General features: G+C 42.6%; 1 protein-coding gene across 3 annotated transcripts in view; it reads left to right on the top strand.

Moving 5' to 3' along the window:
- PTPRH (protein tyrosine phosphatase receptor type H) overlaps window positions 1-23,490 on the top strand; it is a 307,023-nt gene extending 283,533 nt beyond the window's left edge. For all 3 annotated transcript variants that reach the window (XM_073571084.1, XM_073571082.1, XM_073571083.1), the window contains 5 exons: window positions 370-504; window positions 1,079-1,201; window positions 4,466-4,626; window positions 17,818-17,953; window positions 20,202-23,490. In XM_073571084.1, the coding sequence (XP_073427185.1) occupies window positions 370-504; window positions 1,079-1,201; window positions 4,466-4,626; window positions 17,818-17,953; window positions 20,202-20,345 (699 nt within the window). In that variant the 3' untranslated portion in view covers window positions 20,346-23,490. The remainder of the gene's footprint in view (window positions 1-369; window positions 505-1,078; window positions 1,202-4,465; window positions 4,627-17,817; window positions 17,954-20,201) is intronic.
- The last annotated feature ends 555 nt before the right edge of the window (window positions 23,491-24,045 follow it).

The raw sequence follows: 24,045 nt of genomic DNA, 5'->3' as shown, positions 1-24,045 counted from the left end.
TCTCTCCTTCTCACTCTCTCTCCTTCTCTCTCTCTCTCCTTCTCTCTCTCTCTCCTTCTCTCTCTCTCTCTCCTTCTCTCTCTCCTTCTCTCTCTCTCCTTTTGCAGACCGCTGTTCCTTTAAATTTCTTGACTTTGGCGGCTGCAGCGAATCCAACCAAAAACCGGATCCGGTGCATCCGTTTTTTTAATCTTTGGCGGATTTCAACTGAAATGTGAAAAAGGCCTTATTTGTATCAGCTTGGGATTAGGTCGTTCCCTGTGATGTTATTGGATATTTTACCACAACGCATCTTTCTTTCAGCTTCCAAATGTGATAAGATGATGTAATCAATTGTGTAAATTGTTTAAAAAATACTTTCATCTGCAGGGTTATAATTCAACCAAGGAATTCATAGCCAGCCAAGGTCCTTTACCGAATACCACCGCTGATTTTTGGAGGATGGTTTGGGAACATCAAGTCAACACAATAGTAATGCTGACCAACTGTATGGAGAATGGTCGGGTAGGTTCTAAGTCCCGAAGCTAGAGAAAGACAATCTATCACGTCCCTTATTAGTTTATGTAATGCGCCATGCCGCGTAAGTAAATGAGATTTGTCCTGCCCACTTTTGGGGTTTTGTGTCAAATAATGTCTAATTTGCCTTTTTTCTCTTTTTTGTGTTGTTCCAATACACACAAAGGAAATAAACTTGTGTATAACAAAATGTGTGTAATTACAATAATTATCTTGGAGAAATACTTATACTTATTTCTGGAGCAATTTCAATGGTGCCAACACTTTTGGCCATGACTACTGTACAATATGCCATCACAAGTCACCAGGACCTAGATGTGACTGCAACCTTTGTACCGGAATAATTCCTGTCCTTTTCCTGCTGTACGTAGTGGTGCACTTCTTTTGGACATGCTGGGAAGTGTAGTTATACAGCAGCTTGAGCGCCCGGCTTTGCTGACCCTAGCGGTTGGAAGACTGTTTTTCAAAACTTTACCCGCCTATATGACAATAATTTTGTGTTGCTTTTACATATTTTACCAACCATGCATATTAATTTCTTCAATTTCTTTTACTTTTGTAGGTAAAATGTGATCATTACTGGCCGCTGGATTATACCCCGTGCACTTATGGAGACATAGCAGTCACCGTTACGTCAGAAACTATTTTGTCAGAATGGACAATACGAGATTTCTCCATCAGACGGGTATGTGCTGTTCATTGGATAATATGTTAAATTTCCTAAATATATAGAAGTTCACCTTCACACACATTGATCTGTCTTATCAGCCTAAGCTCCAGCACCATTTTGATGAAGTGACATTATTTTTCCAATTACACATTAGTATGTTCAGTATGTAAAATAGGTGTCAGGTCAGTGAAGGATCAGTGACCGGTCATAAGCCATCAGTATGAATACTTAAGCAGAGCACCACATAGAGCCCCGGCCACTGTCCCACCCCGAGCCCCGCCCATAGGCTGCACTGGAGCACGAGCATATCATTAACTAAAAACTTCAAATAAAGATTAACAACAACCACAAGATGGATTTCATCACCAGGTATCATTTTAATCCCTATAACGGCGCCGACCTAACACTGTAGGTTACTGTGCACAATCCTGCTGACAGGTTCTCTTTTAAAGGGGTTGTCTACTACTAGATAACCCCTTAAATGCTGAAATCCCCCAAATAAAATAATAATAAAAAAAACCCACATACTCCCTTCTCAGACTGACCTTTTCCATCAATGTTAGCACTGTGTCTGCATGTGGACACATGCAGCTGATCAAACAGTGGTCACTGATGGGCTGCAGCCTTCACAGTTCTGTTCCATCAATCAGTGGCCAGGACTCAGACCATTGTCACTCTGCGATCGTGGCAGAGGGTTGGTGTTGGAGAGACCCCCTCCATCTCAAAACCATCTGAATGTCATAGTTGCAAACTACTCTGGTACGTTGGGCCCCATATTATATTTGCTTCATGTTCTGAAAAACTTAAACTGCAAAAAAAAATTAAAAATCAATTTGATATTTCTACATTTCTTCCTATAAAGAGTGATTAAATATGAATAAATCACAGGCAAAATAAAAATCCTTCACCTACAACTATCCTAACAGGTAACTGAAAAGGTTACAGCTTTGTACTCATTTTATTATTTTCATTTGCTTTCAAAATGCCAAATTCTTAAACTTTCTAAATAGTTTTAAATTAAACATTTTCTACAACTTTTCAGCTGTCGAGTGTGTGCAAGCTCTTCGTTTAGCTGGCTGCTCTGCAAAACTGACACACGTCCAACAGAACACTGCTCCTAACTCCAATGGCTCTCTCTCCCGTCTCTTAATGTCAAGCATAAAACCTGGGGGGGTGCATCTTGTAAATAGTTAGAATGTGGAGGGGAGGGGGGATAGTCTCAGGGATGGCAGAAAAAGTAGACTGTAGATGGTGAGGAAAGCATATTAGATGGAATTCACTCCAGAAATGAGACTGCGCTGAGCAGAATCGGACTGGAGCACATTGGGCCCACCAGAGAAAATCATTCTTGGGGCCCACTATGTAGCTACATAGAGATAAATACAAGACCACCAATTGTGCGGTAAAACACACTAATATCAGGGTATAATTTAAGCTAGTACACATCTTAATTACGTAGCAGGGGTTGGGGCAGCCCCCTCATAGAATATAATGTAGCCCCCTCATAGAATATAATGTAGCCCCCTCATAGAATATAATGTAGCCCCCTCATAGAATATAATGTAGCCCCTTCATAGAATATAATGTAGCCCCCCTCATTGAATATAATGCAGCCCCCCCATAGGGTATAATGTAGCCTCCTCATAGGATATAATGCAATCCCCTCATAAGGTATAATGCAGACCCCCCATAGGGTATAATGCTGCCCCCCCTCATATGGTATAATGCTTCCCTCCTCATAGGATATCATGCTACCCCCCTCATAGGGTATAATGCAACTAGGACTCACTGATAGATGTGTGTGTGTATATATATATATATATATATATATATATATATATATATATATATATATGTATATATAATATTTGTGCAAACACAATACTCACCTCTCCTCAGCAGCTGCACTCACTGGCATGTTCCCAGCACATAGCAGGTACGCGATGACGTGATGTCGTCATGTACCTCGTGAGTCAGAGGTAAAGAGGAATGATGGGAGATGGAGTGTCATCTAACGCTCACGCCTCCATTATTGATTCTACTGTATCGGCATCCATGATGACGCATTACAGTTGAATGTGGCGCATACTGGGGACTGAATTGCGGCTGCGTGGACTGGGGGCCCTTGGGGGAGCGGGGGGCCCTGGCCTGCTGGCCCATATAGCGGGCAGTGTTAGCCGCAGCCTGCGGCTAACACTGCCCACTATTAAAGTGAAATTAATATTCACCCCTCTCCGCGAGAGTGGGGAGGGGTGAATATTCATTTCTCTTTAGCAGAGGGGACAGGCTTAGCAGCAGCAGTCGGCTTCTGTCTCCTGTCATCTGTTGGCACCGGGGGTCCCAATAGCAGCTGCGTGGTGTGCTGCTATTAGTGACACGCCACTGGCTGGGGGCCCCTGGAGCAGTGGGAACCCTAGGCAGCTGCTGGCCCTGTATGCCAGCAGGTGTCAGTGCCTGGGCCCACCAGAGAATCCTCTGCTTCTCCGGTGGGCCAGTCTGACCCTGACACTGAGGCATGAGAGGTAGTGAAGACAGCAGCAACGTGGACACGCAGACTTCACATCCAGCATGTAATATTGGGAAAAAATTAACATAAGAGAAAAGTCTGAAGCTAGAGTAAGTTTTGTAACCTGTATTATAAGGGATCTGAAAAATAAGATAGACAGAAACTGCAACATCCATAAACACTATCCAACGAAAAAAAGTGTCTATAGTTTGTAATTTGTCAGCAGGTTTTTTCTATATAATCTGAGCATAATATAACGGCAGAGACCTTGATTCAAGCCATATCACTTGCTCAGCAACCAGCTGCTGTTTCAATACAATCAGTGTTATATCCGCAGGAGATTATCACTGCAGAACTAGGAGTCACGTGCCAGATTGTCAGGCTAATCTGTGTAAGCCCCGCCCACACTCCTGATTGGTATTTTTCTGTGTACACTGTCAGTAAGCTGCCAATCAGGAGTGTGGGTGGGGTTATACAGAGCTCAGTGTTTATAGCACTGGTATATCTTAAGCAAATAAAATTGGGATTTAACCAAACTACACCAAGCAGTCCAGTAAGTGACAGTGCTGGAATCAGTCTCTACTTCACATCGTGCTCCTCTCAGATTCCATAGCAAACAGATTCCCTTTAAAGCCAAAATAGGTCTTGTCCTGAAGAGGTTAAACAAATAATGTGGAAAACCATATATTTTTTTAAATGTATATTATTCAAAATTTTATTTTAACGTACTTTAAATGTTATGAATGATAATATAATATTAAATTTTTTTGCAGGATAATGAGCCAGGCATAAAATATGTGCGCCACTTCCATTTTACTGCATGGCCTGACCATGGGGTGCCAGAGTCCACCACATCCATCATCCAGTTCCGTAATCTTGTGCGAGAGCACACTGACCAGCACAGGAGCATTGGGCCAACAGTTGTACATTGCAGGTAAGATGAAAGTACAAAGCTATGTTTTGTTTTTTGTTTTTTTTGTTTTTATCACTTGACATGATGGGCAGACATGCTTTCAAGTAAATACCAAACTTAAAGAAGAATATTTAGAATTGAGAGTCCTCAATGGTTGATACCTTTTAATGGCTAACTGAGAAGATGGTAACAAGTTGCAAGCTTTCGAGACTACTCAGGTCTCTTCATCAGGCTAGACTAATACAAAATCTGAAGGATAACATATTTATACAAATGACAGCACAAAAATACCCAATAGCTAAGACAAGTGATGTGAAGTGGAATAGTCATTATGGGGGAGTGATAAGCATAAATATTGGAGCTGTTCATAGATAAGCAGTGTGAAGGTTTTATTGCCCTCTGTCTGGTTCTGTGTTGTGATGACCCCAGAAGGTCTAAAGAGCAAATTCCTTAATTGATGCAAAAAGACACAAATCCATGCGACACATTCATTCCTGTACTGAATGTTTGGAAAGTTTTCATAAATTTGTACTCTGAGATTCTTCTTTCTCTCTGAGACTTGAAGTTACCCAAGTTACCTTTTAATACAAGTAATTTAATGTCCATCATGCTATGGCCAGGGATACAAAAATGTTTTGCCACAGGTAGATCCATTCTTTTTTCTCTTATTGTGTGACGATGAGAATTCATCCTTGTTCTCAGTTTTTGCCCTGTCTCCCCCACATACAGACCCCCCAATTGGCATTTAGTACAAATAATTAAGTACACGACATTAGATGTGATGCAGCTGAAAGTACCTGGGATCTTGTAGTCCTGATGTGAGTTGGGGATCTTTATCTTGTCCGTGGTCATTATAAATGGACAGGTTTTACATTTTTCTGGTTGCAAGGAAAGGTTCCTGCAGCTGTTGGAGAGGACAGGGAGCTTCTGACAATTATGCTTCTTAAATTTGGGGGCTGCGTAAAACACAGCAGTGGGGGGGTCAGGAAATATGGATTGTAATTGGGCATCTTTTCGTAGTAAAGGTTTTAATTTCCGTGCAGCTCCTCTTAGCACCTCCAGATTTGGATTGTATGTGACCACTAGAGGCACCCGGTTATTTTCTTCTTTAGCTTTGTAATGTAGCAGGTGATTCCTTGATATTCTGGTGGCTCTTGTAATTTGTTTTTCAATTGTTCTTGGATGGTAGCCCTGATTCAAAAAGGTTTTTCTGAGGCGACCAAGGTGTTTGTCTCTATCCGTGGGGTTGGAGCATATACGATTGTATCTGATGGCTTGGCTGTAGACAATAGAGTTTTTTATGTGTTTTGGATGGAAACTGTCCCATTTAAGGTATGTTGGACAATTAAAAGGTAACTTCAAGTCTCAGAGAGAAAGAAGAATCTCAGAGTACAAATTTATGAAAACTTTCCAAACATTCAGTGCAGGAATGAATGTGTTGCCTGGATTTATGTCTTTTTACATCAATTAAGGAATTTGCTCTTTAGACCTTCTGGGGTCATCACAACACAGAACCAGACAGAGGGCAATAAAACCTTCACACTGCTTATCTATGAACTGTTCCAATATTTATGCTTATCACTCCCCCATAATGACTATTCCACTTCACATCACTTGTCTTAGCTATTGGGTTATTTCTGTGCTGTCTTTTGTATAAATATGTTATCCTTCAGATTTTGTATTAGTTTAGCCTGATGAAGAGACCTGTGTAGTCTCGAAAGCTTGCAACTTGTTACCATCTTTTCAGTTAGCCATTAAAAGGTATCAACCATTGAGGATTCTCAATTCTAAATATTCTTCTATCTACTGGCTAACACGGTACAAAGATATATATCTTTCCTGTATCAAACTTAAAGAAAAAATTCCAGTTGTTAATGTCTTCAACCCACAAGCCTGTTTTCACCGTCATGACCAGTCCAAATTTTACATTTCTGACCAGTCTCAATTTATATGTTAATAACTCTGGAACACTTCAACATATCCTAGTGATTCTGAAAGTTTTTTTCGTGATATATTGTACTTCTTGACAGTGCTAAAATTTGTTCCATATGACTTGCGCTTAGTTGTAAAAATATCAGATTTTTTGAAAAAATTTAGTATTTTTCCATTCTACATGACGGCACCACGAGAGAGGGGATCCGCCCAGCGAGGACAGGAAACCTTCAAGATAAAAGGGGCGGCTCCTCTCTCCGCATCAGTTGGTTTCCTGTCCTCGATGGGGAACCCTCAAGATGAAAAGCTCTTGAAGATTCTGGAAGAAAGAAGAGGATGCCTGGGCCTGGGTCGGGTGATTACTGGCAGGCACTGGTCTGCTACACCCGTCACCAGGTACCGGTAGTCGCCTCGGGGGCCATATATTCCTATGTCCCCCCTGAGCGAGTGCATGGCCACAGCCCGTGAGGCAGTTGCCCGGGTGAAGTAATGATGCCTCGGAGACCATGGTTCGTGTACCCTCCAAGATGACCAAAACTTGCCCCATAGAAGTCCACGGAGGCCACTTTCCGTGCTCCCTCCCTGTCGACATATAGTGGCCATGCAGCCTGTGAGACACATCGGTGTCAAGGCAGAATTAAAGCTCCACGGAGGCTATGTGGGTACCCTCCCTGTTGAGACAGGCACTACAGAAACGGCCCTGATGAGGAATTACCTGATTTCAGTGGCAGTGGAGATGCTTCACCTGGTAAGGCTGGACTACAGGTATGACGGGCGATAGCGGGGCTCTCCGATCCAGTACCCGTTGTCAGTGGTGGTAGTGCAGTTGCTTCTCCCGGTAAGACCAGTCGGCAGGTTTGACGGGCGACAGCGGGTCTCTCTGATACGGTACACTGAAACAGTGGTGGCAGTGCAAGGTATGGCTGACAAACTGCACTATAAGAGAGCTGCTCGGGAGGTCCATGGCGTCGGAACACCGAGAACAGACCGCAAGTACGGGAAGCATTCCAGGCGCATACCGGAAGTGACCCCTGACGCGCACCGGAAGTGAAGGGTGCACGGGTCAGGGGAACGCGCATCGCCTGGTGCGTGCTTCAGCCGTGCTTACGACTGAAGGGAGCATGGGCACCGGAGGAGAGCACGCACCGGATGTGATTGCCGGGTGTGCGCATAGGCCAGCTATAGTGCGCAGGCGTGGGGGCATAACCAGGAAGTGCAAGCGGCTGGCAGGTGCAGGATCAACCAGGTGTACCAATTAATTTAAAAAAAAAAAATAGAGTGTTATACAGGAGGTGCTGGCAGGCGTCACCACACCATTATTTGGTTAGATGTGACTGCTCTCATCACAAAACAGCAGCAGTTAAGCAGTTCCTAAAATGGAGAGCCCTTCGCCAGAGCACTTGCAGCTGCACCAGGAGGCGAAGGAGAGGCGGTTGCGCTCAGAGGAGAAGAGCCAGACACGCTGCAGCAGCAGTGGGAGCCACTCGGGCAGCACACGGACGGATCGTCGCCGCAAAAAGGAGGGGTCCCTAGTCTCTTTGGGAGACAGTGAGAAGACCAGTCAGCCTCCAGATCCGGTATCCGTTCTGTGAAGCGTCCTAGTGGTGAGTGAACTTCGAGAAAGTCCAGCACTCTAATGTCTGTTCTCTTTCTCTCTCTCTTGTCTCCTCTCTCCCCTATTTTACATACATTGGCGGGGTGGAGTATAGGAGGTCCCTAAGAAGAGTAGGGAAAAAAAAAAATAAATAAATAAATAAAAATAAAGAATGTCCTTTATGCAATAGTCCCTTAGGAGCATCCTGGAATAAAAGATTGTGCCAGGATTGTATTAACAAGACCGTATCGGAAGAGACACCCTCATTCTCTGACAGTCTGAGATCCCTAATTCAAACAGAGGTTTGCAAATCAGTGAGGGCATTACAATCAGCGGATACGGATAGCTGGTAGATGAGCGAGCAAAAAAGACAGCTCAGGAACTCATGTTTAGTGGACTACAAAAGAAAAAAAACGTAGAGCCTTCCCTATTAATGAAAAACTGGAAGGACTCATAAAACGGGCATGGGAAAATCCAGAGAAGTCCCAGATAATCAATTCCCTAAAAAGGAGGTACCCCTTTGAGGAAGAGGCATCCTCATCCTGGGATAGAGCTCCAAAAATTGATGTAGTGATATCAAAACTCGCCAGGAAATCCTCCCTACCCTTTGAGGATTTAGGTTCTCTAAAAGAACCTCTGGACTGAAAGACAGACAATTGTCTTAAGATGGCCTGGGAGGTCTCGGCTGGGGCACTAAGGCCCGCCATCACGGCCACTTTTGTGGCTAGGTCCCTGAAAATATGGGTGGAAAACCTGGAAGACCAGCTAGAGCAAAGAGAGGAATCTATTCTGGAAGCATTACTGGCCATCAGAGCAGCGGCATTCCTTCTTGCTGAGGCTTCAGGAGATTCAGCCAGGCTAGCAGCAAAGTCAGCGGCCTTAACCAATGTAGGACGCCGGGCAGTATGCTCAAATGCTGGCCGGGGGACACTCAGGCAAAGATGAAACTCTGCTCTCTGCCATGTGAGGGAAATTTCCTGTTTAGACCGCCATTGGATGACGTGTTGGAGAAAGCCGGCGACAAAAAGAAGAATTTCCCAAAACAGCCATTTCAGGCCTTTTGGCGCTCCTTTCAGAAGGGCCGAAAATTCAGAAGACAGCAGTACAGGGATCGAGACAGAAACAATTCTGACAAGCGAGCCAGAGGTGGGAGAGGCTTCTATTTCGGCAAGCCCTCCAAAGACACCAAAAAACCCTCCCAGTGACGGTCCTTCTCAGGTGGCGGGAAGGCTCTCTCACTTCCTCCCAGCCTGGGAGAGGATCTCATCCAGTACCTGGATCCGACAAATAGTAGGGTCGGGTCTGGAATTAAGATTTCACCACTGGCCGCCACGAAGATACATGCAGACTCCAGTACAGTCATCTCAAGAAAAACAAGAAAGTCTGGAAGGAGAAGTATTATCACTTCTAGAAAAACAGGTCCTGGAAGAAATTCCGGAAAAAGAGAAGGAAGGTTTTTACTCCCCCTTATTTCTTATAAAAAAGCCAGACAATTCCTGGAGGACGATTATAAATTTGAAAGGCCTCAACAAATATCTGATAGTTCCATCATTCAAGATGGAAGCGATAAGGTCAGTGGTGAAGCTCCTTTATCCTCAGTGCTACATGGCAGTCCTGGATCTCAAGGATGCTTACTATCATGTCACGATCCGGCAACAAGACCGCAAATATCTCAGAGTGGCGGTTCAGATAAGGTCTCAGTGGCGTCACTTTCAATACAGGGCTCTTCCCTTTGGTGTAGCGATAGCTCCCCGAGTCTTCACAAAATTAATTGCAGAGGTCACAGCCCATCTCAGGGAAAAAGACACTCTGGTGATACCATATCTGGACAACTTCTTGATAGTGGGAAGAAATTTCTCTCACTGTCAAGAACAAGTCAAAATAGTGATGGAGACACTACAGACCCTGGGTTGGCAACTGAACCTCAAAAAATCTAAACTGGTACCAGCAATGATCCAAAATTTTTTGGGCCTAACATTGGACTCGGTGGTACAGGAGTGTCGCCTCCCAGAGGAGAAAAAAGAGAAGATCAAAAATCTAATCATGGCAACATTAAAAAAAAAAAAAAAAAACTCTGAGAAGGGCCACGTCAGTGTTGGGGTCCCTAACTTCACGCATACCAGCAGTAAAATGGGCACAGTTTCACACAAGAGAACTTCAGTGGTGTGTTCTACAAAACGACCTGAGGCTTTAGGGGCAGTTAGAGCAGAAGCTCACCCTCCCGGACCCTGTACTCCAGTCACTCAAGTGGTGGTTACAGATAGAGTCCTCTCCAAGAGGAGTGCCCTGGACATACACAGCCTCCAGAGTAGTCACAACGGACGCCAGTCCATGGGGCTGGGGAGCCCATCTAGACACACGGGGGCTCCAGGATCCCTGGCTCCAGGAGGAAAGAAATTATCCTCAAACGAGTGGGAGCTACTAGCCATCGAAAGAGCGCTGGAGGGATTGTTGACACACCTAAGAGGACATCATGTGAGAGTCCTATCAGACAACCGTACAGCAGTCGCATATGTGAACCACCAGGGGGGCACCCGTTCTCGGTCCCTGATGCGAATAGCAAAAAGGATCATGAATCTAGCAGAACACTAGTTCTTTTCATCATCGGCCCTGCATATTCGAGGCGTAGACAACCTGAAGGCAGACTTTCTGAGCAGGAACCACCTGAGGCAAGGAGAATGGCGCCTAAGATAGTCCATTTTTTCAACGGATTGTGCATATGTGGGGGAAACCCATCATAGATCTCTTTGCCTCAAAAACCAACAAGAAGGTTCAAAAATTCTGCTCCCTAAGTCCAGCAGACTGGCCGTTGGCAGTAGACGCCTTCAGGATAAAGTGGACACCAGGTCTCATGTATGCCTTCCCTCCAGTGTGCCTCATTCCAGCAGTTCTGAGGAAGATCAGGGAGGACCAAGCCAGAGTAATTATGATAGCTCCCTTTTGGCCGAAAAGACCGTGGTTCTACTGGCTGAGAGTGATGTCGGTGGCGGACCCATGGGTGCTCCCAGAGGACCACGACCTGCTAACACAGGGTCCCTTCAGTTGCCCTCCGAAGTCCAGGCTGTATTTGACAGCCTGGAATTTGAAAGGTCACTGTTAGAGAAAAAAGGTTTCTCAGCGGGGTTAATATCCACCTTACTCAGTAGCAGAAAACCAGTGACTACAAAAATTTATGGAAGGATATGGAGAAAATTTTTATCTACCTCAGGCCTGATACAGGAGGGAGAAGTACTGATAGGGGCAGTACTGGAGTTCCTGCAGAAGGGCTTAGAGTTGGGGTTAGCTGTCAGCACCCTCAAAGTTCACGTTTCAGCCCTAGCAGACTTATTCAACTATGACCTGGCAAACAATAGATGGGTGGCCAGATTTATCCGGGCCTGTACTAGAGCTGACTCTGTCCCGTCTCCTATGCCTCCTCCCTGGGATCTAAATTTAGTTCTATCATCTTTGACAGAAAGTCCATTTGAACCACTAAACGCAACATCAGATAAAGTGTTAACTTTAAAGACAGCTTTATTAGTGGCACTCACATCGGCCCGTACGGTTGGGGACTTACACGCACTATCAGCAGACCCGCAATACACTCAGGTCATGGACAATAGAGTTGTGTTAAAATTAGACCCAGCATACCTCCCTAAGGTAGTGTCGAAATTCCACAGGGCTGAGGAGATAGTCCTACCATCTTTTTGTCCTAACCCCGGTAAACAGAGGGAGGAGAGACTTCATTGCTTAGACGTTAGGAGATGTATCCTACAGTATTTAGACATGACAAGACCTTGGAGAAAACAGAGGGCCTTATTTGTCTCATACCAGGGGGCAAGAAAAGGCCTTAAAGCCTCTAAGCAGACTATAGCTAGATGGGTGAGAGATGCCATCATGTTAGCATATAGTAGTGCAGGCAGGGCTGTTCCAGAGGGCCTAAAAGCCCACTCCACGAGGGCCATGGCAACGTCCTGGGTGGAGAGAGCTGACGTCTCCATCGACCAAATCTGTAAGGCGGCCACTTGGTCCTCTCCATCTACCTTTTTCAGACATTACAGATTAGACCTATCTGCTGCCTCTGATCTCACATTTGGGAGAAGAGTGTTACAGGCAGTGATCCCCCCCTAAAGAGAATGCAAATCTCTGTAACTCTCTCGTGGTGCCATCATGTAGAATGGAAAAACACGGGTATTACATACCTGGTAATGTGTTTTTTCATGACACATGACGGCACCCTTATATTCCCGCCCTATTTGATCACGTCATTAGTTGGGTGTTTTGTTAGTATTATACACTCCCTTGGGGTTGGAAATTTAGCAGTATAAAATATGTATTATTTATGTGTCCACTAACCTGCGGAGTTCCTCTCGTGCTCTGTAAAACAACTGATGCGGAGAGAGGAGCCGCCCCTTTTATCTTGAAGGTTTCCTGTCCTCGCTGGGCGGATCCCCTCTCTCGTGGTGCCGTCATGTGTCATGAAAAAACACATTACCAGGTATGTAATACCCGTGTTTTTCAAAGTTTTAATTCTTATGCCTTTAAACCAGAGAATTATGTCACATAAATTGTTAAAAAATAACATTTCCCACATCTCAACTTCATCTGTATCATATTTGAAACTTTTTTTTATTAGAAGGGTTAAAAGTTGACCATCAATTACTCATTTTTCCTACAAAATTTACAAAACCATTTTTTTAGGGACCACCTCCCATTAGAAGTGACTTTGAGAAGTCTATATGACAGAAAATACCCAAAAGTGACACCATTCTAAAAACTGTACCCCTGAAAGTGCTAAAAACCACATTCAAAAAGTTTATTAACCCTTCAGGTGCTTCACAGGAATTAAAGCAATGTGGAAGAAAAAATATTAGTTTAGCCCTTATTTTTTTTTATTTTCACAAGGGTAACAGGAGAAAAAGGAACTCAAAATTAGTTGTGCAATTTCTCTTGAGTACCCTCATGTGGGAAAAAACTACTGTTTAAGCGCATGGCAGTGCTAGGAGGGGGAAGAGCATCAAATAACATTTTGAACTAAAAATTTGCTGAAATCGAGAGCGGATGCCATGTTGCGTTTTGTAGAGCCCCTGATGTGCCTAAACAGTGGAAACACCCCACAAGTGACCCCATTTTGAAACATAGACCCCTGAAAGAAGTTATCTAGATGTGTGGTAAGCACCTCGAATCCCCAGCTGCATCACAGAAGTTTATAACGTTGAGCCGTGAAAGTGAGAAATCACATTTTAAGCACAAAAATGTTATAGCCCCAATTTTTAAATTTTTCCAAGAGTAGTAGGAGAAAATGGACCCCAAAATTTGTTGTGCAAATTCTCCTGAGTACGTCGATACCCATTATGTGGGGGAAAGCTACTGTTTGGGCACACGGCAGGGCTTGGAAAGGAATGTTCTGTGGGTGTCATGTCGCATTTGAAGAGCTCCTAGTGTGCTTAAGCAGTGGAAACCCCCAAAAAGTAGACTCCTGAAGGAATTTATATAGACATGTGGTGAGCACCTTGAATCCTCAGGTGCCTCACAGAATTTTACAACGTTGAACTATGAAAATTGAAAAAAAAAATGGACCCCAAAATTTGTTGTGCAATTTCTCCTGAGTACACCTATACTCCACATGTGGTTGAAAACTACTTTTGAGGCACAGTGCAAAGCTCAGAAGGGAAAATGCGCCATATTGGAGTTTAGAATGGTTTGATGGTGCCATGTCACATAGACAGAGCCCCTGAGGTGCCAGAACACCAGAAACGCACCAGATGTGACCTCATTTTACAAACTAAAACCCCTAATGAATTCATGTAGGGGTGCAATGAGTAGGTTGACACCACATGTGCTTCACTGAATTTTATACCATTGGGTAGTGAAGAAAGAAGAATTAAATTTCTACCTCTAAAATGTTGTTTTAGCCCCAAGTTTTTAAATTTTACAAGGGCTAATAGTAGAAATTGCACAACAGACTGTGAGGTCCATTTTTTCCTGAGTGTGCCAATACCCTATATGAAATCAGGAACTATTTTTCAGGCACAGTGGAAAGCTCAGAAGGAAATGATACAGGAAAGATATATATCTTTGTACCGTGTTAGCCAGTAGATAGAAGAATATTTAGAATTGAGAGTCCTCAGTGGTTGAATCACATATTTATACACAAGACATAAATATGTGACTCCAGATGTTGTATTACTCTATGCCTGATGAATAGACCTGAATAGCCTCGAAAGCTTGCAATGTGTTACCATCTTTTCAGTTAGCCATTAAAAGGTATCAACCACTGAGGACTCTCAATTCTAAATATTCTTCAGAAGGAAATGAGCACCATATTAGAGTGCAGATTTTACTGTTCTGGTTTTCAGGTGCCATGACCCACTGGGAGAGCCCATGAGATTTCAGAACAGCAGAACCCAAAAAAAAGTGACCCCATTTTATAAACTACACCTCTCAACAAATTCATCTAGGGGTGCAGTGATCAAATTGACACCACCGGTGTGTCACAGAATTTTAGACCATTGGGCAGTGAAGAAAAAATATTTTTACCACAAAAATTTTATTTTAACCCCAGATTTTACATTGCACTAAAATTTGTCACACAATTTGTGCTGAATGTAGCACAGCATATGTGGCTGTACAGTACTGCTTAGCCACATGGCAAGACTTGAGAGCGCCAGAGTGCTATTTTCCTCCTGGAGCACAGATTTTCCTAGAATAATTTGCAGACTTTATATACAGAGCCCCTATGTACTAGAATATCCCCCTCAAGTGACCCCATTTTGAAAATTATACCTCTTTGGGAATTTATCTACAGGTGTAGTGATGATTTGACTCCATGAGTGTTTTCTAGAAACAAGCAGCAGATGATGCAGTTGAGTGAAAATTTTAAATCTGCTATTGTAGTGCCCAATTTGTTCTAGTGCCTGTTTGTTGTAGTGCCCAGTATATTATGCCCAGTTCTTGCTTCTGGAGACATGCATCCATAAATTAGGCAAGCTCTCATTGCTACAAAAATGCCCAACATGTGGACACTAAATGTGGTTTAGACACACTGGTGTTCAGAAGGGAGGGGGGCATTTGGATTTGGAGGCACAGAATTTGCTAAATTTCTTTTGGAGGGTTATGAAGCTATGTTGCTTTTTCAGAGCCTTTGTGCTACAAGTAACATGGGAGCCCCCTATATTTCCATTACCAGATGACGAACCTGAGTATGGACTTTATTATTTTGTGGATTGAGTTGAAGCTTTTATTGGAAACATTTTGGATCACGTTTATCCTGCGCTTTACGTTGGGCACGTACATTGGGGTTTCCATCTAAATTTCCTAGTGAAATGATTCAAACTAAACCCTGGAGGGATCAGTTCACTATAATGAGGCAGCAAAGTTACTCTGGACTTCATCTGACCTCTGTTCAGTGGTTTCCTACTTTTCAAAAGTGCATAAAACTGTGGTCGACAGCACATTTATGCAAGCTTCAAAAGACAGACCAAAGACGGATCATAGGCCAGACAACGTCGACAGTGTCTCCATCTGCCTCAATATAGGGAATCTTATGCCCTATGTTCCATCTGAATCACGTATTTCAGAGACTTACATGGAAACCCTGGTGTAAGCACTCAGCGTAGAGCTCAGGATAAATGTGAGCCAAGCCTTTCTGCGATCTTTGGGAGGCAGAATGAACAAATCAATAGCAGGTAAAGAATTTTTTTCATTTATCTTTTACACCGTTTCTGGTGTGGTATAAATGATTAGGCGACTTTATTCTTCGAGTCGGTGCAATTACAGCGATACCAGAATTATATTGTTCTTGTTATGTTTGGCTGCTATCACACACTAAAAGACGCTTTTATTTTACAAAAAGAAAATGTTTTTGCATCACCCTATTTGAGAGCTATAATTTTCACATATTTCTGCTGACCGAGTCAAGTGAGGGCTAGTTTTTTGCTGGACGAGTTGACATTTTTACTGGTACCTATTTTTGGCACATGACGTGTTTTGATCGCTTTCTATTCTGATGTTTGGAAGGCAGAATGAACAAAAACCAGCAGTTCAGGAATAGTTTTTTTTTGTTTGTTTGTTTTTTTTAAACCGTTCCACGTGTGGCAAAATTGATAAGGCAGCTTTATTCTGTGATACCTCATTTATATATATTTTTTTTTGCGTTTTGGTGCTTTTATGCAATAAAAACTATTTTATAGAAAAAAATTATTATTTTTGCATCGCTTTATTCTGAGAGCTATAACTTTTTATTTTTCCAATGATGGCTTGTATTTGCAAGGTAAGATGACATTTTCAGCTATACCATTTTTATTTACATTCATCTTTTTGATCACGTTTTATTCCACTTTTTTGTTCGGCAATATGATGAAAAAGCAAAGTTTTTTGCCTTTTGTTTTACGGTGTTCACTGAAGGGGTTAACTAGTGTGGCAGTTTCATAGATCGGGGTGTTCTGGACATGGCAATACAAAATATGAACTTTTTTTTACATAACAATATTTCTGGATGAATATATATATATATATATATATATATATATATATATATATATATATATATATATATATATATATATATAAAGAAAAAAGGGCAGCACTACCAAAATAATATAGTAGCTGCAAAACCTATTCAGCAGTGTCCAAACAGCCAAATTAACAAAAGGAAAAAAAAGCTTGACAAAGACGGGTCACCGTTGAAACGTTGCCACCTGAGGATCAGTAAAGTATCCACTGTTTTCACATTTAATTTGAGTGCTGCCTATTTTTTTTCCATATATATATATATATATATATATATATATATATATATATATATATATATATATATATATATATATTAATTAGTGGGGTTTTACAATTTTTCTTAACTTATTTTTTAAACTTTTTTACCGGACTATCAAGGCTTTGATCTCTGTTATAAAGCATTGCAATGCTTGACTATTGCTTTATACTTGTCAGTGCACTGACACAAGGATCTACCATGCTCTGAGCATGGTCTAACAGGCTTTCTGAAACCTGGTGATCCAAGATGTTGTCATGAAGTCCATGCCTTCTAAATGGTGCTATAGATATCGATAGCAGCCGGGTGTCAACTTTCATATTAGGTGAACACCCGACCGCAATCGAGCGTGCCTAGCTCTTGTGCCCGCAGTATCACGATAATGTATGCATACTTCGAGTTCAGAACCCCTTTCCAGCCAGGATGTATGGATACTTTTAAGGTCCTGAAGGGGTTAAAGAGTTTGCCTTGTTTTAATTTCTTTGTAAGCATTCTCTAAGGGTGTGTGCACACGCTGCGGATTCTGCTGCGGTTTTGGCCGCTGCGGGTCTGCAGCAGTTTTTGCTGTGGTGTACAGTACCATTATTCCCTATGGGAATACAAAACCGCAGTGCAGACGGTGCGGATTTTTCCGCGCAGTTTTTCTGCGGTTTTGAAACCGCAGAAAGAAGTGACATGTCAATTCTTTCTGCGGATTCCGCTGCGATTTGCCATCTCCTCCATTGAGGAGATGAAAAACCGCAGGGCAAAACCGCAGAGCAATCCGCAGGTAAAACCGCAGGTCTTTTGACCTGCAGATTTACCTGCGGATTTTACAAAATGCACGCGGCCAAATCCGCACCCCATTCCGCAGCGTTTGCACGTAGCCTAATGAATATCTTGTTTAATTTGCACGACATACAGTTTTGTCTGAACTTTTTTTGCGTGTCTTCTACAGTGCTGGAGTGGGTCGAACTGGAACTCTTATTGCTATAGATTACTTAATCCAGCAGATTGAGAAGGAACAACGCGTAGGAGTTTATGGTTTTGTAGAAAAGATGCGACTGAATCGTAACTTAATGGTACAGACAGAGGTGAGTGAATCTACTATGTTGTAGGTGTTGCGTTTCTACCTATAAAATATCACCTATTTTAGTAGACCCCATATTAGATCTGGTAAAATTTAGTTTGTATGTATTTAATATTTAGAGGAACCATAAATTGGGCTATTTTCTTTAAACTTTTTTTTTTTGTAAGAACAGTATTTTCTATATACTGTAGCATGCGGATGGAATTGCATGAGAACATGTTGCTTATTTTTCTTTCATATAAATCTTTTGACTGACATTAGTTTGTATTTTTTTTATTGGTGTAAATGCCACTGTTTTCCCGAATCCAGCGTTGCTGTTCTTATATTCTTGCGCCTCTTCGTTCCAGAAATATGGCCTCCTATTCTCAGTATATAAATCTTTTCTTTTTTTTTTTTTTTGCCTAGTAGGCATAGTCTTCAAAATGACTTCCATAGAAAAATGTTGAGGACTGCACCCACTTGGAGGCAAAGACTAGATTCATATAAAGAGAAGATGAGGCCATATCTCAGGAACGGAGAGGTGTAGGGTCAAAAGAAACACATCGCCGGATTCAGGAGAACAGCGGCATTTACATCAGACAGAAAAACAACATATTTATAATGAGGGACAGGGCCTATGTAATATGTTTCCAGTTGTCCATTTTAGTGACTACTATTGAGTTTTCATTTCCTCCTTGCCCCTCAGCAGGAGATCCAACATTTCATTTTTTTCTTGGGGAAAGAAGTTTTTTTTCTTTTTTTTTTTTTTTTTTTTTTTAAATATTTAGATTTGAGAGTCCTCAGTGGTTGATACCTTTTAATCGCTAATTGAAAAGATGGTAACAAATTGCAAGCTTTCGAGACTACTCAGGTCTCTTCATCATGCATAGAATAATACAAAATCTGAAGAATCACATATTTATACACATCAGGACACAGAAATAAGGCAATAGAGAAGACCAGTAACGTGAAGCAGAACGATCAGTATGAGAGAGAGATAAACAGTTGTGGCCGTAAATATTGGAACAGTTCATAGATAAGGAGTGTGAAAGTTTTATTGTCCTCTGATTGGGGTCTGGTTCTGTGTTGTGATGCCCTCACAAGGTCTGAGGAGCACAATTGGATAGTGTTATTTTTTTTACAGACCCTAGAGCTAGGCCTGAATAGGGAAGGGGGGTTAGCACTGGTCAGTCCCCACTGTACACTAAAGTGAAGAAGTGAGACAAATAAGGGGGAAGCAACTACTTATCTTGAGCAGACTCAGGTAGCGCCAAACGTCCTCCAACGGCTCCAGAGAGGAAGTTAGCCAACTGCTATTGCTCCAAGCCTTCACAAGGGAAAATGTGAATATCATCAGTGACTCCCTGAAGCATACTGGGAATTTATAAACTCCCAGGCACAGGTATGACAATTAGTCGGAGGAAGGTTGCCACTGGGTCCAAAAGTCAGAAGGGTTAAGAAGGCGTCTGCAATGCCAAATGCAGAGACTTTCTGTAGCCAAATGCAGAGCGACTGTCTGTAGCATTTGACACACCTGTGACAGATATCCCGCTCCACTTACGCCCTGTAGCCCACCATGAGCAGCAACAGCATTTCTGCTATCATTTACTCCACTTTTAAAGGTGTTATCCAAGGCTACTTTACTTTTTTAGTATGGGCCTAAGAACTTACGAGCAGGTAGTTACTAACTATCTGCCTATTGTGCCCGGTGTCAATCTCTGCTGGCTTAGAACAGTCACGGACCGCTCCTCCCAGTGATTCTGCATCTTCTGGTGACATGACGTTAACAGAGCAGCTGCTTTTCTTCTGGGTTGCTCTGTTGATGGGGCATCAGATGTCAATCAGTATGAAGTCTGCAGTGATTGATCGTTAACAAAGCAGCCTGGCAGAGAAAGAGCTGCCCTGTTGGCATGAGGTTAAATCAAGCAGCAGAATCACCGGCAGGAGGGTCCATGACCACTCTGAGCTGTCGCCAGGGACAAGTGGAAGGTACTTGGCAATTAATTATAAAGAATCAGCAAGGTCACAACTTTTCCAGTAAGCTATTTCATGCTGAAAAAAAAATTGGCTGAACTGACACAAAAATGCTAAAATGTTGCAAATTTTTGGTGTATTTTTGCAACTTTCCTGGGCAAGTCTGATGGCAAAAAAGGGTTTCCCATGTGTTCTGATAGCCCCGAGTTATATATTGCTCTGTGCTCGTGGAACGTGTTAACGTACCTTTTTATAACCCTTTTAACCCAAGCCATTATATTATCTTATTTCCTTTCTAGGCACAATATATATTCCTCAACAAATGTATTTTGGACTTCATTGATCAACCAGGGGATGAACCCATATATGAGAATCACACTGGAAATGAACTTGTATATGAGAATTTCTCTGCCATTCGAAATCACCAAAACGAAAATGTTTAGCCGAGGATAGGCAACTACTGGAATGGGCAAACTCCCTAGGGTCACGTATAAGGACATTCACTTCTCCAGACATTCACTTGTTCTCCTTTTCCTATTTTATGTCCTTTGTGTATTAAGTCTATGCTAAGGTGATCTCATTATATGGCCGCCGGACCAAGTTGACACAACCATCCAAAATGTGATGTTTGCTGCACACTGACAGTGTTACGTAAGATTCCTGACATTATCTGGCACTGAAAATTGTGCCATATAGAGTGATCACTTCCACAAAACTTTGTGAACCGAGAAAAGGAGTGTATGAAGTATATGGCACAATCTTTTATTCATTTTTTATGATATTTAAAAAAAAAATAAGGGGAGGGAAGAAAAAAAATCACAAAGTGTGAACTGCACAACCCTTTTGCTCCAAACATACAATTTGAAGGACCAAGTAACTGTAACATTGACCTTAAATATATATTTAGCTTTGAACCGTCTTATTTAAGATCAAAATGTAAAAGATCAAAATGTATGGGTGTAATTCTCCAGAAGCAATGAATCCGTCAGCAGTTCCATGATAATTTTGCACTTTTATAGATCTCATCTTTTAATGACTTTTTTCTTCTTGATTCAAAGACATTAAAGCTCATTTTTGGAGAGCTGATTTTAAGAAATGCTGTAAATTTAATATATAATAAATATGCAGAATGTATTTTTGTATAATGTACTGAAGAAATTATATGCCTACAATTTCCCTAGTGCCTAGCGCAGCTTTACTTCTTTTTTTTTAATCGATTTTGTTTTATGGATTTTATACTACATCCCATATACACTCACTGGCCACTTTATTAGGTACACCATGCTAGTAACGGGTTGGACCCCCTTTTGCCTTCAGAACTGCCTCAATTCTTCGTGGCAGAGATTCAACAAGGTGCTGGAAGCATTCCTCAGAGATTTTGGACCATATTGACATGATGGCATCACACAGTTGGCGCAGATTTGTCGGCTGCACATCCCTGATGCGAATCTCCCGTTCCACCACATCCCAAAGATGCTCTATTGGATTGAGATCTGGTGACTGAGGAGGCCATTTGAGTACAGTGAACTCATTGTCATGTTCAAGAAACCAATCTGAGATGATTCGAGCTTTATGACATGGCGCATTATCCTGCTGAAAGTAGCCATCAGATGTTGGGTACATTGTGGTCATAAAGGGATGGACATGGTCAGCAACAATACTCAGGTAGGCTGTGGCGTTGCAACGATGCTCAATTGGTACCAAGGGGCCCAAAGAGTGCCAAGAAAAAATTCCCCACACCATGACACCACCACCACCAGCCTGAACCGTTGATACAAGGCAGGATGGATCCATGCTTTCATGTTGTTTACGCCAAATTCTGACCCTACCATCCGAATGTCGCAGTAGAAATCGAGACTCATCAGACCAGGCAACGTTTTTCCAATCTTCTACTGTCCAATTTCGATGAGCTTGTCCAAATTGTAGCCTCAGTTTCCTGTTCTTAGCTGAGAGGAGTGGTACCCAGTGTGGTCTTCTGCTGCTGTAGCCCATCTGCCTCAAAGTTCGACGCACTGTGCGTTCAGAGATGCTCTTCTGCCTACCTTGGTTGTAACGGGTGGCAATTTGAGTCACTGTTGCCTTTCTATCAGCTCGAACCAGTCTGCCCATTCTCCTCTGACCTCTGGCATCAACAAGGCATTTCCGGCCACAGAACTGCCGCTCACTGGATTTTTTTTCTTTTTCGGACCATTCTCTGTAAACCCTAGAGATGGTTGTGCGTGAAAATCCCAGTAGATCAGCAGTTTCTGAAATACTCAGACCAGCCCTTCTGGCACCAACAATCATGCCACGTTCAAAGGCACTCAAATCACCTTTCTTCCCCATACTGATGCTCGGTTTGAACTGCAGGAGATTGTCTTGACCATGTCTACATGCCTAAATGCACTGAGTTGCCGCCATGTGATTGGCTGATTAGAAATTAAGTCTTAACACACAGTTGGACAGGTGTACCTAATAAAGTGGCCAGTGAGTGTATATGCATATATTAAATGGAGCCATTCAGCACAATTGCATATGGAAGTAGTGGTGTGGCTATGTAGATGTGTGCGCCCCAATAAGAAATGTAGAGGTCCAACATGGCCCTCATGAGAAATCTAGCATTGAAGCCATTGGCACATCAGAGTGGAAGTGCACTAGGGGAGTACCAATGCACTGGAAGATGCAGTTCAAGGGTATTGGCCACGCCCCCAGTGCACTCCCAGCCTGATTTGCATACGGCGTCTGATTTCTCAGATCTTTATAAAAAAAAAAGGTATCATTTTAATCATTGTGCTGACAGGTTCCCTTTATGGTAAACTTGACAGCGGATACATTTGGCCTGATGCGCTATGATTTCAGCCATATGAAAAACATACTTTCAAAGCAACCGAGATGGATGGGAGACTAGTCGAAACGATGGGTTACCGGTGGCTTCTCATCACCCACTCCCCTTGAGACTCTTCCTATGTGCGTGTATAGGGAGAGACACCTGTCAGTCTCAGCAGGCGGGGAGAAGGCACAGAGGACTGGTCTGACCAACTAGTCTTGCAAACGGCTCGTTCCCCGGCAGCTTTTAAAGTATGTTTTCCCTGAAACACCGCATCATTCTTAATCAAACATATATGGCTGAGATCAAACAGCCATATGTCTGGTACATGCTGTCCATGAATCGGGGAACATGGAACCACTGTCAATCTTATGATATTGATGGTTTATACATAAGATAAGCTATCAATATCCGATTGGTGGGGTCCGGATTCCCGCACCCTGATCAGCCTTCTGGATGTGACTAGAGTGGAACAGCAAAGCTTAGTTTATTGTGTAGCGTCTGTTGCAGAGACCTGCAGTTGTGTTCCTATAGAATGGAACAGACGATGATCTGCCGTACATGGCGAGGGCCACTACACAATGTGGCGGAGCAGTGCTGTTCCAGCTTCGGGTACCGATCAGATGAGATGGAGGTGTCCCTCCCGATCTGACATTGATGAACAATTTCCATGAAAGATTTAGACTGTAATATACAACACATAATAGTATAAAGAAATGAAGAAATCAATGATGTGTATAAATGCAGAAATGATTGTAAAAATAAAAAAAAAGAAAAGTGCATTACAATGCCATTCCTTTTTCTGCTCTAAGGAATACTTGTGTGTTTGTTGTGTGAATGGTCCAGTATTCTTATATCCTCAAGGAAGGAGGAGTCCGCCTATAGGAAGGTTGCTAAAACAAAATCGGTCAGTATGACTCTTACTACAACACCAGAGGTAGCAAAGGATGGAGTAGGGTGAAACATTTCCAGTGAAACCTATTTCATCACCCTTCAATTCTATGTCGCACCAAAATTTCACTCTAATTCACATGCAAATTAGCTTTACAAGTGCTTTGGGGGGTGTATCAGAGCACTTGCAGGCCTCGGATCCTCTTAGCGTCTCCCCGCCGGTGCCGCTCCGTCCTAAATATCCAGGACCAGCATACAGATCTTCACTGTGTGCGCTATGTCCCCATAGAAGTCAATGATACCGTACTGTGTCAACAGGCAGCTTCTTTAGCAATGACCTTTTGTGGCTTACCCTCCTTGTGGAGTGTCAGTGACTGCCTTCTGGACAGCTGTGAAGTCAGCAGTCTTCCCCATGATTGCGGAGCCTACTTAAACAGACAAAGGGA

Source organism: Dendrobates tinctorius, unplaced genomic scaffold (assembly GCF_039654945.1).
Source record: "Dendrobates tinctorius isolate UK_male_01 unplaced genomic scaffold, ASM3965494v1 ptg000028l, whole genome shotgun sequence".
NCBI classification, from domain to species: Eukaryota; Metazoa; Chordata; class Amphibia; order Anura; family Dendrobatidae; genus Dendrobates; species Dendrobates tinctorius.
The sequence above is the reverse complement of the archived record's forward strand: the minus strand, read 5'-3'. Positions and strand labels throughout refer to the sequence as shown.